This window comes from Juglans regia, chromosome 6 (genome assembly GCF_001411555.2).
Source record: "Juglans regia cultivar Chandler chromosome 6, Walnut 2.0, whole genome shotgun sequence".
Lineage (NCBI taxonomy): Eukaryota > Viridiplantae > Streptophyta > Magnoliopsida > Fagales > Juglandaceae > Juglans > Juglans regia.
In genome coordinates this window covers 4,201,880-4,220,211 of record NC_049906.1, presented here as the reverse complement: position 1 = coordinate 4,220,211, position 18,332 = coordinate 4,201,880, and the positions used below count along the sequence as shown (strand labels likewise).

General features: G+C 36.1%; 1 protein-coding gene across 1 annotated transcript in view; it reads left to right on the top strand.

Annotated features, from left to right (window-relative positions):
* Positions 1-5,541: 5,541 nt before the first annotated feature.
* Positions 5,542-18,332, top strand: part of LOC109009852 (protein translocase subunit SECA2, chloroplastic) — a 40,604-nt gene continuing 27,813 nt past the window's right edge. Inside the window, exons 1-12 of the mRNA XM_018990489.2 lie at positions 5,542-5,766; positions 5,846-5,980; positions 6,069-6,138; positions 6,241-6,305; positions 6,429-6,549; positions 11,861-11,952; positions 12,249-12,314; positions 12,491-12,555; positions 12,631-12,718; positions 12,881-12,946; positions 13,083-13,198; positions 13,536-13,626. Coding sequence (XP_018846034.2) covers positions 5,584-5,766; positions 5,846-5,980; positions 6,069-6,138; positions 6,241-6,305; positions 6,429-6,549; positions 11,861-11,952; positions 12,249-12,314; positions 12,491-12,555; positions 12,631-12,718; positions 12,881-12,946; positions 13,083-13,198; positions 13,536-13,626 — 1,158 coding nt within the window. The 5' untranslated portion in view covers positions 5,542-5,583. The remainder of the gene's footprint in view (positions 5,767-5,845; positions 5,981-6,068; positions 6,139-6,240; positions 6,306-6,428; positions 6,550-11,860; positions 11,953-12,248; positions 12,315-12,490; positions 12,556-12,630; positions 12,719-12,880; positions 12,947-13,082; positions 13,199-13,535; positions 13,627-18,332) is intronic.

Here is an 18,332-nt window from a genome sequence, read left to right as displayed (position 1 = left end):
TCATTCTGAATTTTATCATTTCCAGTCACACCGGTTAATGTGGGGCATTTTAAATGACTTCCAAATTAAATAGAGATCTTCTTCAATTGTCTAACCAAACTGGATATTCCAATTCTGGAGAGAAATAGACACATATGTAGATTCTACAATATTTAATGTTGTCCGAAAATTGCCGTAAAGGATTTTCGGGCAATATGGACTCTACGTGAGCATTAATTGCTATGCTTTATCTCTCTCTTCATTGGATTATCCAATTTGGTCAAGCAATTCAATGTATCATTGGCGGTTTCTTATGTCAATCACCCAATGAAAGTCACAAAATGTGTCAAATTAACCGGTGTGACTGAGGATTATCAAATTTCAGGATGAATAACAAACATTCATCTATTGTGAATATGAAGTGTACCATGAAAATATAAAAGATTGTAAAGACTCATTGGCTTGATAGTTGAAAATTAGAAAAGATCCATGCTGCTATTTTTATACAGACTACCTCTTCTGTTTCACCCATAGGTGAGCCTCTCTTTCAAGCCTCGAAGTCTCTCATTAGATTTTCGATATTTTTATTCTTTTTCCCATTTTTCATGACTAAGCTATTGAATATTTTCAATCTTTAAAAATTAGGATACGAGCATTTGAATCAATCTGATGCAATCTGAGTTTTCCATTAACATGATTTATGTGCTCGTATCCGCTATTCCTTGGTTATCGATCACCAAAATTTTCAGGAGTCACATTTAGTTGGAAATAAAATTGTCATTAATTTAAACTTGTGCGCACAAATAGACCAATTTATGCTTTTTTTTTATAAGTATGTTAATAGGTATGGAACCAAATTACATAAGAATAATACTACTATACCGTCTTATTTTGTCCCTTCATTTTGACCGTTCATGCATTTAATTTTTTTCTTTTACTTATTGATTAAGGAAGTAATTATTAGTGTATCGGTGTATTTTTTATTTTTAAAAAATATTTAAATATGTTCAAAAAATGTAAAGAAAAAAAATAAAAAGTAAAATTTGTACTAGTTGGCACGCCATGCGGTCAAAGCTGGACAGTATACTAACACTACCCATTTCATAAAGCACCACAATATTGATTCAAGATAGCACATGTGGACAGATAAAATACTATTTTCCTCCATATATACTGCTTAGATTTTACCCTTAGAACTTCTTATAGAGACTCACTCAGTTTCATCTGCAATCTTCTTTTTCTTCTTCTTGTAATTCTCTCTGCATGCAAAACTAGAATTTGGAGGTCATTTGTTTGACAGGAGAGATTTCAAATGGTTCGTGAAATTTAGAATTTGGGTGTTTGAGATTTTAAGATGAGGATTATGATAAAACCACCTCCTCCTGCCCCCCCAACTGTTTTCTATCTTGAGGCCATGTTTTCCCCCATTTGTATGTAAATTCATGTAAACTACAATACAATTATAGGTGATTTGGCATCCTTGCATGTTGCACGCTACTCTAATTCCAGCCTTTTTTCTCTCTTCCTTGAGAAATAATAGCAAGCACAAAGAAATGGTTAACAAAAAAAGACCAATCCTAGTGGGCTTCAACAACAACAACAAAGGAACAATTTTAAGGAAAAATGGAACAAATCGAGACTCGATGAACATCTCAAATAATGTAGATAAAGAGTTTGAGATTTTAATTGCATTATAATATTCTTGAACTACCTTCATGATCTGGCCAATTATCCTATGCATGTGAAACAAGAGACTGCATGTATTCAAGGGATTACTCAAAGAAAATAAGCTTGAACACCCTTGCAAAATATAAGCAAGAAAGAACCTCCCAAAGAACGCTGGAAGAATCAAGACAACTCCCCCAAAAATAGAAAAAAAGAAAAACCCAAAACCCTCACCACTAGCAACCCAGCTAGAGGAAGGAAGAATCCATCCTTTCTACTCCTTTAACAGTTCTCTCTTTCCCTTCATCTCTTAATTTTCTTTCATTTTTCCTTAGTTTTTCTCATTTTCTTGAAGCCACCATTTCATGTTGTTTCATATTGAATTAGATCAATATATAGTTCACCCAATCCGCAAATCTCGGAACAAATAGAAAATCTTTTTGAGAAGCAAGTTTCGGACCAAGACAATGAATTACTCAATGCGGTGCCAAATGAAGAAGAAATCTTTGGAGCTTTAAAACAAATTCCAAATCACAAAGCGCCAGGTCCAGACGGTATGACAACTCTCTTTTATTGATATTATTGGAGCATCATAAAAAAAGAGGTCATCCAAACAGTGCATAATTTTTTCAGAAGTGGAAAACTCTTGAAGCAGATGAACCACATCAATATAGCTCTCATCCCAAAAACTAAAAATCCAAGTTCCCCGAGCCAATTCTACCCAATCAATCTCACAAATGTTAACTATAAAATCATTACCAAAATATTGGTCAATCGCTTTAAAGCAACACTAGCCAATATTATCTCTCCCCTTCAGACAACTTTGTCCCAGGCTGCAACATAAAAGAAAATACCATAATCGTCCACAAGTTATTCCACCACCTCAAAAGGAAAATTGGAAAAAAAATGGCTTAATGGCCTTAAAGTTCGACATGGAGAAGGCTTTCGACCTTGTTGTATGGGAGTTTCTCTTAAAGGTAATGAAAGTATTGGGATACAGTCAAGGATGGATAAATCTTATAAAAGAGTGTGTAATAACTGCAACCTTCTCCATTATTATAAACAGCTCACCAAGAGGTTTCTTTAAAACACAAAGAGGACTAAGATAGGAGACCCGAGTTCGCCCTTTCTCTTCATACTAGTCACAAAGGCATCATCAAGAGTTATGTTAAAAGCTGAAGCGCAAGGTACCCTTGAATGAATAAAAATTAGTAGAAATAGTCCACCCATCTCGCACATACTCTTCGCGGATGACCCAATTATTTTTGCGAAAGCTACTAAAAGAAATTCTCAAGTTATCTCTGAAAACATAGCAAAATATCAGCAGTGGTCGGGGCAAAAAATAAACTTAAGCAAATCCTCCATCTTCATCACAAGGAATGCATATTTAGCAACCAAATCAACCATCACTCAATTGCTTACTTACAAACTTACAAAGCATTTTCGGTGAGAATGAAATATTTGGGCTTGCCAACTTCCTTTAGTGAAAACAAAAAAGAAAACTACAATGAAATGCTGAGTAAAGTGAGGAAAAACTGGAAGGTTGGAAATCAAAACTTTTATCACAAGCAAGGAGAATAATGTTGATTAGATTAATAGCAAGCACCATCCCATCTTACCATATGACCTATTTTCAACTCCCAAAATCAGTATGCAAGGCTCTCGACACTAGCTTCACAAATTCTTGGTGGGGATTCCCAAAAGACAAAACCCACAACTTGATTCTAAAATCATGGAAATCAATTTTCCAACCAAAAAAATTAAAAGGGCTCAGATTCAGACTGATGGAAAAAATGAATAAAGCTTTATTAGCAAATACAGGATGGGAAATAAGTGAAAGACAAAATGGTCTATGGCACTCAATTCTCTCGGAAAAATATCTCAAAAACTCGAGTTTCTAGAACGCAGCACCAAAATCATCAGACTCCTACCCGTGGAAAGGTTTTCTCCAGACAAGAGACCTACTCAAAAAAGGAAGATGCTACCAAATCAATAATGGGCTTTTGGTTAATATCTGGTCAGAACCGTGGATTCCCTCAATGGAAAATTTCAAACCAAATCCAATCTAAGGAATGGATCAGATCTACCATTCCTTAAAGGTTTCAAATATAATCATAGAAAACCTATGGTTTTGGGATACGCCAAAAATGCAGAATCTATTCGACCAAGAAAGCATAATAGAAATTCAAAAAATTTCACTGTCGACAATCTCTTAGAGACAAGACAAGATAATTTGGACACCAAACCACAATGCAAAATTGTCGGTTAAAACAACTTGCCATTTAATGGTCAGTACCAAGACTTAGCTCAACAAATTCCCACACTGGCCCTCTTCAAACCCCTATGGAGTCTAAGAATCCATGACCATCACAGGTTGCTACTTTGAAAATTACTCTAGAACATCCTCCTCACCAAATCAATATTAAGCGCAATCATTCCCCAACTTGGCTTCGAAGAATGTTCATTGTGCAATTAGGCGGAAGAAACCTTATTATATCTTTTCATAGAGTGTCCAATAAATCGGACACTATGGCAACAAAGTTCCTAACCATTAAATTTAGCAAATCTACCCATACGCTCCATTTCATATTGGATAAAGATGATCTTATACCCAAAACATGAGTTGGGACTACGAGACACGGAAAAGTACCACTTCCAGTTATTTTCGATAATTATAATGGATTTTATTTGGAGGAAACGAAACGATATAGTTCATAACCATGCTTCCCTATCCCTTGAGACGACAAAAAATCATTTGAACTAGATATATGAAGAATACAAGAAACCAAGGGAAGATAAACAAAAAAAGTAAGAAGAAGCCTAGAAGCCTCCGCCACCAAATTATCAAAGCTTTTTCTTCGACACTGCAGTTAGAGATGAGTTCTCAGTAGCATTAGTGCAAGAACCACAACGGGGACATCCTGGAGATTAGAATATAAAAAATTTAGATGGCAAACCCTCTGGAAGCTGAAGCTTCAGCGGCACTTCTTGCTTCCAAAATGGCATCACAACATTAACAAAACTTAGCAGTAATTGAAGGCGTTGCCCAATCTGTCATCACAATCATTAAGAGCTCGGATCCGTCCACATTTTGGAAAATCTCCCCCATGATTGCAAATTTTCTGCAAATCTTCCGCCATCATCAAAGATGGAAAGTAGCCAAAATCCATCGATTCTAAAATCGATGCGCACATTCAGTGACGCAATGGACAACAACCAATTAAACTTTTGAATGCATACCTTTAGATAATCTCTCTAGATGCTTTTTATTTATTGATAGTGAAAATGATCCACCTTGAACATTTTGTAATTCAGTTTATTCTATAATATATGCTTGATAGGAAAAAAAGAATTCATCAATTTAGGCTTCGTTTGTTTTTGCAGATGAGATAAGATGTGTTGAGATTAAAATTAAAAGTTGAATAAAATATTATTAAAATATATATTTTAATATTATTTTTATTTTAGAATTTGAAAAAGTTGAATCGTTTATTTTATTTTATATAAAAATTTGAGAAAGTTGTAATAATTAGATAAAATAAAATAAAATAAATTGAGAAGAATTAAGAAAACAAATGAAACCTTAATTTGTCAAAAGAAAAGATGAAAATAGTAATCGGTAAAAATTTCTAAAATAGAAATGATATTTGCAGTTGCGAGTGTGCGCGCCGTGCAGTCGTTTTAAAAAAAGTGAAAAAATATGAGACCCATATAAAAAAAAATTAATTTTTTAATAATGAACTCTACTCTTTTTTAAAATAATTATACGATATTTACGTATTTCAAGATTGTACATAGTATTACTCTTTCCAAAATATGGAAAATCCCCAAACTAAAATGTGACAAGGAAATTGTGAAGCATTGGTTATAGCTTTTAAGCTTACTCCCATTATCCGCCCATCGAAGCGCACAAAAAAGAAGGAAACCAACTCCGCACGCATGGCAACGGTGCATGCTCTCCTAAACCCCTCTTTCCTCTCCCCAAAACCTCCCGAGAGAAGAATCGCTTTCTCCCTTCCCAACCCCTTTCTCACCCCTTCTCTTCGTCCTCCTCCTCGTCGTTCTTTTTGTCGGCTGCAACGACGAATTCTAGCAACTAGACCAATTGCTGCGTCAGTAAAGGTTCTACTCTGTTCGTGCCCACCATTTGTTTGTCCATACGTTTGTGTATATATTCAACCGCTCCGTTTGTTCTGTTTAGGAGCATTTGGGTCGTCTCAGTAAGACATGGAGTGATATCGTGAGTTTAAACCACTGGGTTGTGCGCGACTATGTCCGTCTGGTGAAGTCCGTGAACGTTCTCGAGCCAGAGATTAAGAGTCTTTCCGATGAGCAGGTTTCTGGGTTTAAATTGGTTTTCGCCAAGCTGTATGTTTTTGATTTTGGTGTACTACTTTATAAGGGGGTTGCATTTGTTGTGATAGCTGACTGCAAAAACTGAGGAGTTCCGAGGCCGATTGAGGCAAGGGGAGACGCTGGCCCACATTCAAGCTGGTTAAACTTCTGTTTGAGTTTCACACTTTTAGACAGCTGGATCTTAATTTTGTTTTTTTTAAAAAAATAGTATTGATCTTTGTTTAATTATAATCTCTGCAGAGGCATTTGCCGTTGTTCGTGAAGCTGCAAGGAGGAAACTTGGAATGCGTCACTTTGATGTGCAGGTCTCTCTTATACACATACATCCCTCTCTCTCTCTCTCTCTCTCTCTCTCTCGCACGTACATATGCAGGCATATCTGCTTAAAATGTGCGAATAGGCTTATATATGTTTCACATTCACGATAGATTATTGGTGGAGCGGTGCTTCATGATGGATCTATTGCCGAGATGAAAACAGGGGAGGGAAAGACATTGGTATCCACATTAGCAGCATATCTTAATGCCCTGAGTGGCGAGGGTGTTCATGGTACGTGGTCTATCATAATCTGTTTAGCAGATGGTTTTATTTTCTTTGAGAATTTAGATTATGGTATGGAAAGTTTCTACATTTTTTTTGATAATTAATAAGAATTTTATACCGTGAATAGGCATAGTCCGAGTACACATGAAGTATACAAGAGGAAATATCTACACAACTAAAAAGATAGAAAAAACTAGATTAACTCCAACACATCATCACTATTCATTACATTAGCCTTAGCGCATAGACAAAGTTTTAAAGAAAAATTTCCTAATTTCTTCTATCGATCATTCTTTGTCTTCAAAACATCTCCCATTCCTTTCTAGCCATAAAAGCACTAGTAGTGGACTCAACAAAGTTATATTTTGGCCAAAGTTTAACTATATTGCATAAAAACTCACTGTAGTGGACTTAACAAAGTTACAATATTTTTAACTTTGATCATTTTCACTGGCCAATTTGTTGAGTCCAAGTTGTTGGTCAAATATTATTCTGGCATACAAAATTCTGTCTCCGGCGTGCTATTCGTTTTGCGCGAGCTCACAACTCCAAAAAATTTTGCTTCGTCTCAAAAGCACGAAGCGCCCAAATCCCAAACTCAACCACATAAGGAGGCCAGTCCCCATCAATCATCATTTAAATGACGTGGCATCATCTTGCTGGAGTGCTTTAAGTTCTAGTTCTGCAATATTATGATTAGTTGATGCTAATGTTTTCTTTTAAAATCCAATATCAATGTTAGAAAATTAATGTGTACTTTTTTAATAACGAATAAGTATTCAAATTACAATTATAATAAAAATAAATGAAAAGGTCAAAATCAATATTTTAATAGAATATTGATAGATTTGGAGAGTGTTATTGAAAAGTGGCTAGCTAAACTTATAAAAGCGAATTCTCTAGCCAAATTTTGGCCAAGCTTTGTTGATTCCACTACTAATGCTCTAAACACCACATCAAGCACGAAGGAATCATTTTCCAAATGGTTGCAATAGGTAGACTCCGCCCAGCATACCTCCAACAGGCTAGTAAATTCACCACATACTAGTGAATTTACATACTAGTGATAAAGCATAGTTTTAGCATTATCTAGAGGTTTATTTTATGTGCCAGTTATTTGAATTTAAATGCTTGGGAAAGGAAAAGGTAATATTGCTATAACAGCAACAACAATCACAACAAAAACAATAATAGCGATAACAGGAAAAAAAACTAGCTACATAGGAAGAGTTTGTACTATCGATCATCAACCATTTCCATTTGGTTTGCAAGATGCCATTTCTTGAAAAACAAGTCATGATTGATTTTGCTTTTGGAAGAAAATTAGTTTAATATTTCTAGCTAATTGCATGAAAAAACTATTTCACATGTTGTAGCTGCAATTGTAATGATCCATGCACTCCACATCATGCTGTGAATATATGGAAAACATAGCGTCGAGGAAATTTATAAGCATTGGAGGTGAAGGATTTTCGATCTATCAATCTCATTAATGGGGTATATAAGATTATCTCAAATGTGCTTTCAAATCATATGAGTGCTGTTATGAGTAGTATTATTTCAAAATCTTAGAATGCTTTTGTGAATGGGAGACAAATCTTGGATTGGTTTCAATTGCCAATGAATGTCTAGATTGTAGAATCAAGGAGAGTACACATGGGCTCTTGTGCAAGCTAGATATGGAGAATGCATATGATCGAGTTAACTGGGATTTTTTGTGTTACTTACTTAGGAGGTGTGGTTTTGGGGATAGATGGATTTCTTGGATTAGGCATTGTATACCTATTGTCCGTTATTCGGTTTTGGTGAATGGTGCACCGGATGGTTTTCTTAACAGCTCTAGGGGTTTAAGACAACGGGACCCCTTCTCCCCTTTTCTATTTGTCATTGTTATGGATACACTGAGTTGCATGTTGGGCGCAGCTGTTAATGGAGGTTTCCTTGCTGTTTTTTCAGTGGGAGGTGTTAATATATCTCATCTTCTCTTTGCTGATGACACTTAACTGTTTTTGTGAGATGGACTATGGTCATATGCAATATTTTGAGGGCTGTATTACTTTGCTTGAAGCTGTTTTGGGCCTGAAGATGAATCTATTGAAGTCTGAAATGGTTCCTGTGGGTATAGTGAACAATATTTAGGGCTTGGAAAATATCTTGGGCTGTTAAGTTGCTTCGCTGGCCTTGAAATCAATGTTTTGAATACCGTTTCGGTGATCGTTTCGGGATAGTCTATATATAGATAAATTAATTATATATGTATAAATTATATTTCAAAATAACATAACGCAAGTCTTAAAATGTTAAAATACATATTTATAAAACTCAATAATACTTGTAAGTTCTCAATCCAACTATTAAAAAAATAATTACTTATCCACCTCATCATGAAAATGAGAGTAGTGATTTGATTTTCAGTTCTCGAGAAAAGAGAATTAAAAAAAGTTAAGAAAATAATCTTTAGATGTAAGAATTAGAGTGAAAATTATGAAAATACATTAAAAATACAAAAATATAAAATTTTGGCCAGTATACTGAAAACCAGGCGGTATTGACCGAAACACGCCGAAATGGCCAGTATTTGACCCGGTACGAAACCCCTATCTCATCCATATCGGTTACTGTCTGGTACGGTACATACCGGCTGGTATGGCTGGTACCGGTATGGTATTCAAATTATTGCTTGAAATACCTTGGTCTTCCATTAGGGGTTGCTTTCAAGGCGAAATCTATTTGATGATGGGGTGTTAGAAAAAATTGATAGAAGATTGGTGGGTTGGAAATGAATCTATATGTCAAAGGGTGGTAGATTAACTCTCATCAAGAGCTTTATCTAACCTCCCTACATATTTTCTCTCTCTATTTCCTTTATCTGTAGGCTGCAGGTGTGGCCTCTCATATTGAGAAAACTTTTCGTAATTTTCTTTGGGGAGTTATTGGGGAGAAAACTAATTTTCGTCTTGTTGGTTGGGATAAACTATGTTCACTGATATCTTGTGATGGTTTAGAGGTGCGTAATTTGAGGGTTTTCAATAGAGCACTTTTGGGAAAATGGTTGTTGAGATATCATTGGGGGGGCTGGTCTTCTAATGAAGTTAGGGGGACATATGGTATGGGGCTGTGGAAAAATATTTGCTCTGGATGGGAGAGATTCTCCAATTTTTTCAGATTTGAAATTGGAAGAGGTCATGGTGTTTATTTTTGGCATGATGTTTGGTGTGGTGAAATGGCTCTTAACCAGGTTTTTCCCATGCTCTACCAGATTTCTAGTGACAAAAAGGCTGTTGTGGCTGATTTATTGGTGTTTTCCAATGGTTCTGTCCATTGGAATGTTAGTTTTTCGAGAGCGGCTCATGATTGGGAATTGGATATGTTTGCTGATTTTTTTGACTCATTGAATGCTATTTTATTTACTAATGTGTTGGAGGATATGATGATTTGGAATCTTGGTGGTAATAATAAGTTCTCGGTGCGTTCCTTCTATAACACCCTTTTGGGATTCTCTAATGATCATTGTTTTCCTTGAAAGGCCATTTGGGATTGTAAGGTACCGCCTAAGATTGCTTTCTTTATATGGATTGCATCTCTTTCGGGAAAATTCTCACCTCTGACAATTCTCCACACATTGCTGCTGTGTGGAGAATGATCCCTCATTGTATTATGTGGTGTTTGTGGATGAAGAGAAACAAGATGTGCTTTGAAGATAGGGAACGTTCTTTGGATGAGTTGAAGAGATCTTTTAAATAATACTTTACTCTATTGGACTTCGGCCTTTACTTGTAATGAGAACAAGTTTCATGATTTGCTTGTATCTCTCACAAGTGCTTAGTGGTAATTAGGCATAATCGATGTATACTCCCTGTGTACTTGGGCTATACCTTTTCCTATCAATAAAATTTGACTTTTACTTATCAAATTTTTTTTTTCATTAGCATTTGAATGTTTTTTGCATTCTTTTTTCACGCAATGAGAACATTTTCCCTCAAAATCAAGACAATTATTTATGCACTCCTTGTTATGCCAGAAAAATATGGTAAAGAAAGTCCAAGCAATTTTATGCGAGTACTTTTCTCAATGTTATTGTGGATTAATTCAGTTTGTATAGACCTATAACAAAAATTAATTCAGTTTATGTAGACCTATAAAAAAAATTAATTCAGTTTATATAGGCTTCCTTGGAGTAAGTATTGTTATCAGATAGATGTAATTTTAGATTTTCTGAGTGCTATCAGCTAAAGCATGAGTTAGAAGAATTGCCTGGATTTATTCCTTCCATGCTGTCGAATGGAAAGAGAAACATGCATTTCCTCAAGGTTGCCATCAAGTGAAGTTGCTGTTATATTTTATTTTCTTTTTCTTTTATTGGCACCGGTTGCCTGGGAACTAGTCCTAACTAATCTCGGGGGTGCATGGGCTTTTGGCAAGGAGTTTCCTGCAAGTGCACCTTGGGTAATTCAAGGAAAAATTCCCCCAGTCCGATGACCCCTAGAAATTGTTTGCACCCAAGGGTTCGAACCCTATACTTGGAGGGAGCATACCACTAAGACCAAGGCCCTTACCACTTGAGCCAACCCTTAGCCTCGTTTGTTTTCACGACTATTCTTATCTCATCTAATCATTACAACTTTTTCAAATTCTCATACAAAATAAAATAAACAATTCAACTTTTTCAAATCCCAAAACAAAAATAATATTAAAAAAATATATTCTAACAATATTTTATTCAACTTTTAACTTTTATCTCAACTCATCTCATTTGCGAAAACAAACGAGGCATTTTTGTTAATATATATTGATTGTATTGAGATTTCTAATGTAGCTGGTATTAGGCTCCTATTGCATATTATTGATAAGAGTTTTGTAAAAGAAGAATCTGTGAGAAACACATGAATATCCATATGTGGAGATAAGTTTATGTAAAAAAAGCCCAAATGCATGTGCATGTGTGTTCATTATTTTCTTTAACAGGCAAGTGCTTAATTTTTAGAAGAATTTAAGATGAGTGCTTGGTGTCTCTCTTCTTATGGGTACTAAAGTTATTGGTAATTTGTTTGAATGCTTTCTGCTGCAGTCTTGAAGAAATGATTTGGTACTTTGTGTAACTTTTTTATATGTTCTGTGTACATGGGTTATGCCTAATGTTTGCATTGATAAAATTTCTTGATTACTTATAAAAAAAGAAAAGATTTAGTATTATGATCATTTCAAGGCTTTGGCGGGATAGGTGTTGCATTGGGTCGTTTCTTTAAATTAATGTGGATGATGTTTTTTATTGTCTCTAGGTCATGCTAATGTTGTTATTTGCTCTCTCTATCTGCAGTGGTAACTGTTAATGATTATTTAGCTCAACGTGATGCTGAGTGGATGGGTTGTGTTCATCGTTTCTTAGGTCTTTCTGTGGGTCTTATTCAGGTAATTTCCTGTGAATCCAACCAAAAAAAGAAAAGAAAAGAAGAGATGATAAATGAAAAGGTGATTTCCTATGAGTAAATGTGAATTTCAAAAGTGCTGGGGCAAGCTGGGCTTGGACCTGGGTCCTACTGATGTAATGTTGGGACCTAAAAAGGGGTCTGATTTACAGTAAATTTCTTTTAGATTGAGAATAGGTGTAGATCACTACACAAATGTACATCTATACTGCAACTTATTAATTTTTCTGATACTGAAACTTAATATTAGCTTTGATCTTTTGTTGCTTGCATATATAGAGGGGAATGAAATCTTCAGAGCGAAGATCCAACTATGGATGTGATATAACATACACCAATAACTCAGTAAGTTGTATCCACTTTCATACTGAACATTGATGCTTTTTGCTGGTGTTTCACAGCTTTGCAGTGGTTGATTGACAGTCTTGTTGAAATTTTCTTCATGCAGTTGATTAATGACTTGTATATCCTTTATTTCTTTTCCTTGTTTCTGACTTTTGTTTTTCTGAATGTGCTTTCAGGAACTTGGCTTCGATTATCTGCGAGATAATCTTGCGAGAAATAGTGGACAACTTGTGATGAGATGGTATATTTCATGAAATTAATTAAGTTTCATCTTTATTTGTGTTATTGAAGTTGCACAATAATCTCTGCAAAACAGGCCAAAGCCATTTCATTTTGCAATAGTTGATGAAGTTGATTCAGTCCTTATAGATGACGGAAGAAATCCTTTGCTAATCAGTGGGCAGGTAATACTGGGACACTCTTTTAGTGGGGGCTATTTAAATAAAAAAAATGTATAATTGTAGAGGTCAATGCAATAGTAAAACTTATTAAAGTATGTTGTTAACATTTGATCCTTTGTTTTCCTGATATAAAAGAAACTTTATCCTTTGTTTCCTGTATCTCAGGCTAGTGAAGATGCCGCACGATATCCTGTTGCTGCGAAAGTGGCTGAGCTGCTTGTGCAGGGGCTTGTGAGTCCAGTTTTTTGCTTTAATGTTTTGTTAAACTACAAAATTGCTGTTCTCAAGCAGTTCAGCAGAATTGCATTTTGGAGTGCACCATATTATATGTTAACAAAACTGCTCTCTAAAACAATTTTTCTGATAGCATTACAAAGTGGTGCTTAAAGATAATTCCGTGGAGTTGACCGAGGAAGGGATTGCACTCGCAGAGACAGCTCTTGATACTAATGACCTATGGGATGAAAATGATCCCTGGGCCAGGTGAAGATTGATCTCTCTTGCTTTTGTGGTCACTAAGCATTATTGGTGTTGTTGATAAATATTTTGTTGCACATCAACATCACCTCCGCTATATGTTCTTTCTTGCATCTTTCTCTACTATTTTGTTTTTGGCTTGTTCTGTTTCGTAGTTATAAACCAAGTTTTTTTTTTCCTTTTTCCTTCGGATTTTCAAGCAACTCTTAATTTGTTTGATTAACAATCCCCTGGTGATTGAACTTAATTGAACATGTATTGCACTCTAGCTGCTTTATCAATCGGCAAATATGGGTTATGTATTTCAACTTCCAACTTTTTAGTTAGCCTTGAATTATCACAGGTTTGTGATGAATGCTTTGAAGGCTAAAGAGTTCTATCGGCGCAATGTCGAATATATTGTTAGAGATGGGAAGGCTCTCATAATCAATGAGGTATTATTTATATGTATTTCAGCATTTTTAATTTTCGTTGGAATGTTATTTTATCAGATAATCAGCTGCTATTCCTTTTGTTTTAACCCGTGTTATTTGCTTGTCTTCGTGTTTTGAGTTATGGTTACCGTAACTTTTCTACAATAAAATTTCATGCATGTGCTCAGATTATGCTAGATTTGCCTGACACATTTTTCTGAGGTGTTTCTACTACAGTATAGTGAATATTTCTAGTAAGAGTGATCAAGAATCTAACTCCACTTCTAAATACCTTACCTTAAACTGAAGTCTACCTAATATATGCTCATCATAGCATCGGTGAATAAAAAGTTTTTTGGAAATGATATTCCCACCGAGGAATATCTCCGACAAAACCTACCGATTGTTGTTGTTGTTGTTTTTTTTTTTTTACTTAATGGTTAAGGAAGTGTTTTTTAATGAGTTTGTGATTTTTTTTTAAATGTCCAAGGGGCTTAAAAAAATGTTTGAAAAAAAAATTGCATGTTCGATAGGAACTTTCGGTGGCTTTCCTCGGTAGGTGTAGCAGTGTCCAAAGTTTTTAATTGATAACCAATTTCTGTAGACATTTACAGGAGGGATACAAAGATCTCCAATATTAGTACGCACAATCAGTGATAATTTTTTAATAAAAAATTAGTTGGCACATGTATTTAACGGGATTAGTCGGGACATTGTTCTCGGACACCCGATGCCAATAAAATAATAATAATAATGATAATAATAATAATGATAATAATAATAATAAGTTCGTATTTCTGAATGTAGCAAAATGATAGCTAAGTTCATGTGTCTAAGGGGGATGATAGCTTCGTGGGTGGCTAAGGGGATTGAGGATTGTTTAGAACTTATCTGTCATGAAGGTTTCTTCAGAGAGTTAAGGATGAGTAATAGAGTTTTTATCATTCAACATCATGCTAACGCAAAGGGCAGCTTTCTACAACTCTCAGAATTTTGGAATGGAAGGAAGAAATGATTGTTGGTGATTCTGGATGGCGCTAATGGCATTGGTTGGAAAGACTTTCTGCAGTCCATTCGAAGTGTTATTGGGGAGTTTGGAAAAACAGTGGGAAGGCCGTTCTCAGTCAAAGGTGCTTCGTACGCTGCGGTGTTGAGGTCATTGGTGGGTAGTCCGGTCGAGAACAGCTCAGCGGCAGAAGGAAAGAGTAAGGCACTTGTAGGAGACAAAGGCCGTCTGGTGACATTGGGAGAGGTGGAGGGGGTCTTGTGAGATGTCAAAGCTCAATTGAATGGAGTTATGGAGTATGTGAGAGATCTGATGATTAAAGTGGATAAGGGGCTGGACTTAGTCGTGGGTTTTGGCGGTGGGCCGAGCATGGATGAGGGAGGGCGGGGGGTAAATCCTTCGGGTTTGAAGGCCACAAGTGTGTTGGCAAAGGGTGTTTCAACGCCGTCACAGATAGGGTCGTTGGACTCTGGCATCTTTGTCCATGCCAGTGTCACTATGCCTCTTGAGGGAGCTGTAGGACCTCAATTACCATATGCAAATGGGGTTGGTACCTTTGTCCAAGGTTCATCCTTAGTTGAAGACGGGGGACCCTCCAGGGTGTAACACCTGGACCTAGTCAAGCCCGATTTTTATATATTTTTTGGCTTATGTGTATGAAAAATCCAATTGAGTGTTTGAGTTTTTTTTGGAATAGACTACGGGCTTAAAATCTTTATTTTTGGAGGTTTATGATTTTACTTTGGTGTTGATAATTAGGTTAAAAAAATTTTTATGAGTCGAGAAAATTTTTGGACTAGTTGAATTATTTTTAGAAATTGAGTTGTGATCGATAACTCAAGAAAAAGACCAAGACCCAAGCCCACATCCGTTTCTTTTAAACCATTAAAACCAACTATGAGTTTATGATATTTTCGCCATCACGCACGATTGCACTCTCATGCACGTACGCCTCTATTCTCCTCAGCTTTAGGGTTTTGTTTTTGTTTTGTTTCAATCACCTATATATTCACACGGTAACTTCACAGTTCACGCACGTCTCCATTCTATTTTCACGGCAACCGTCCATTTATAATATAGAACTCGTACACGTTAGACAGAAATGATCTTCAACCTAGAGCTAGGGTTGCCGTAGCCTTCTCCTAGCCTACTGCTCCTCTACAGCCATGGCTCCACATCCAATGTTGCACACCATCACAGAAGGGTAGATCATAGCCTTGCCCAGCCCCACGAAAGAACTACAACCACCATGTTGTCTCTGTTTTCTCCCCAAAAACTACCAGCGTCCATCTCGCTTAGCCTTTCTACACCCATGCCCATCTTCGCCACGGAAATTTGCAGGTCACCGTAAAGCGAGAGGACCCTTGCCGCCATCCACTGCTTTGAACAGGAACTCACTGCCAAGATCCTCCATGCAATCTCTTGCACCGTAGCCCACTGCTCAGCCACCGCAGCACTTCCCTACACCACCACCATGATAACCCACTCCTCAGCCATCACAACCACCTGTTAAGAGAGCCACTACGTCATCCTCAAGCCAACGGATAACCCAGTCGTTGTCCTCTGTTTTTCCTCCCCGAAACAGAGCAATGACAGCCTTGTCCCGATCAACTCATTTCTTTTCCACCAGCCACGGTAAGGAAATACAGCGTCGTTGATCAGAGAAGCAACAGAATCCGCCAGTCATCATTTTACCGTCAGCCTCGAGCCGCCTTTGTTCAGCCTTGTCCCTCACAGTGAGCCATCGCCGAACGTTCCACTGCTTCTCGGTCACTTTCTCTCACTGTGTTTACTCTTTCTCATATCTTTCTCTCTCTCTCTCTCTTCAGTGCTCAGCCGACCATCTTGCTGACACAACCTCTGCGTCCGCCCAGCTCCGCCGCAACTTCTTTTGGTGAGTCTCCGTCGCACCTGGGTCTCCCTCTTGCATGTGATCTTTTACAAACTAAAGTGTTTTGCTTTCTTGCATTTTACATAGGAGAAGACTTATTTTATGATATTACTATTTTACCCTCAAGGTTTCAAGTCAAATTATAAGGTGTTTTGAACTCATAATTGGGATGGTTTTGTGTTTTAAATGAGACTGACCAGGTTATAATTTATTACAGAAACTTTATTTTTCCTATAGAAAATAAATAAGCTTTTTAAATTATATTATCTAGTATTAAACTTTATAGTTTGTATAGTAAATAAGTTAGGATTTAATATTGTAGTCGGAGAAATTAAGTGATTTTTGATGAATTTAGGAAGTGAAGGTATTTTTAGGATTAAGAGAATTTTAGACATTTAGGAAAAACAGGTTATTTTAGTATTTCAGGTTTAGGAATCGAAATACTTGTTCGATTGAAATTTATGGGAGTTACATGACAATTTTATAGGTGGCGATTGATTGTCGTTCAATACTGCTATGGAGAATTTCTGATAAGCTAAGAAACTTAGGTAAGCGGAGTTCTTATGCTAGACTTTGCATAAGAATAAAATGGGCTGAGGTTGATTTTGAAAAATATGCATGTTTGGTTATGAAAATAAATTTGAACTATCCCAATTATTTGTTCTGTATTACTCATGAGATTCTGTTTAAAGATAAAGTATTTTCTGGCATGACTGGTGTATACATGAGCTATTTTGGCATTCTGTTTCTGAATTGTGCAAAAAAGAGCGAATATGAAATTTTGTGCATAAATTATGTTTTGTGATCTGATTCTATTTTGTTTTGAAGATGTTCAGTACTCTGATATGATATGATGTGATTTCTAAAAAACCTCTGGCATAACATTCTGTTTCTGTTTCTGTTCCGTTCTGATCTTACCACGGGTGTAAAACTGTGACCTATGTTCGGGTTGGTACCAACTTTTTTGTTTTTAGTGCGCCCACTTTGGAAGCAAAGTGATTTTCTGCGTTGTCTTTCCTGTGAGCACACTCGGGGCTTCGAGAATAATAAGGAGAAGATTCACATTCTGTTTCTGCTCGGTTGGCCGCCGAGGTTTGCACAATCTTACCACGGGGGTTAAACATGGTATCTGTTCTGATATGATAAGATAAAATGTGATGTTTCAGTTTATGCTATGCCAAAGAGATTTTGATTATGAATATTTTCGAACTTCTGCTCTGATATTTTTTTATAACATGTTATGACTCTACATTCTGAAAACAAATATTATGATTCTGCATTCTGAAAGAAAATATTTTTTTCTTCGTTCTAAATTCTGTAAATGCTCATGTTTATACACTAGTATATGTTCTCTACTTACTGAGTTGCTGATAACTCACCTCTTATCTCCAAACATTTTTTCAAATATTTTTATGGTTTAGCTAGAGAACAAGAGTAGGAAGTATTAGAAAAGTTTGATGATCATATATGAATGAGTGGTAAGGGTACAAGTATTTTGGAGGATCATATTTAGTAGTTTTATCTCTAGCGGTTATTTTGGTACATCAAGTTATGAATAATTTGAGTTTTTGTGGAGATGTTATTTATTTTATTGAGGTTTTTGTTTAGTATTTCTATGGAGGGACACAAATTTTTGGATCAAACAAATAAGTTAAGTGTTTTGTGGAGTTTCTGTTTATTTATTATTGATTATTGGAGATGTTCTTGAGTAATAGGAGCTAACTCTCTGGACTTTTGAGAACGGGGCATTACACATGGTCTCGAATGTTTTGGAAGAAACAGTCGAACCTCTTTTGGAAGATGCAAACGAGGTTACAAAAGGTAGTGCTT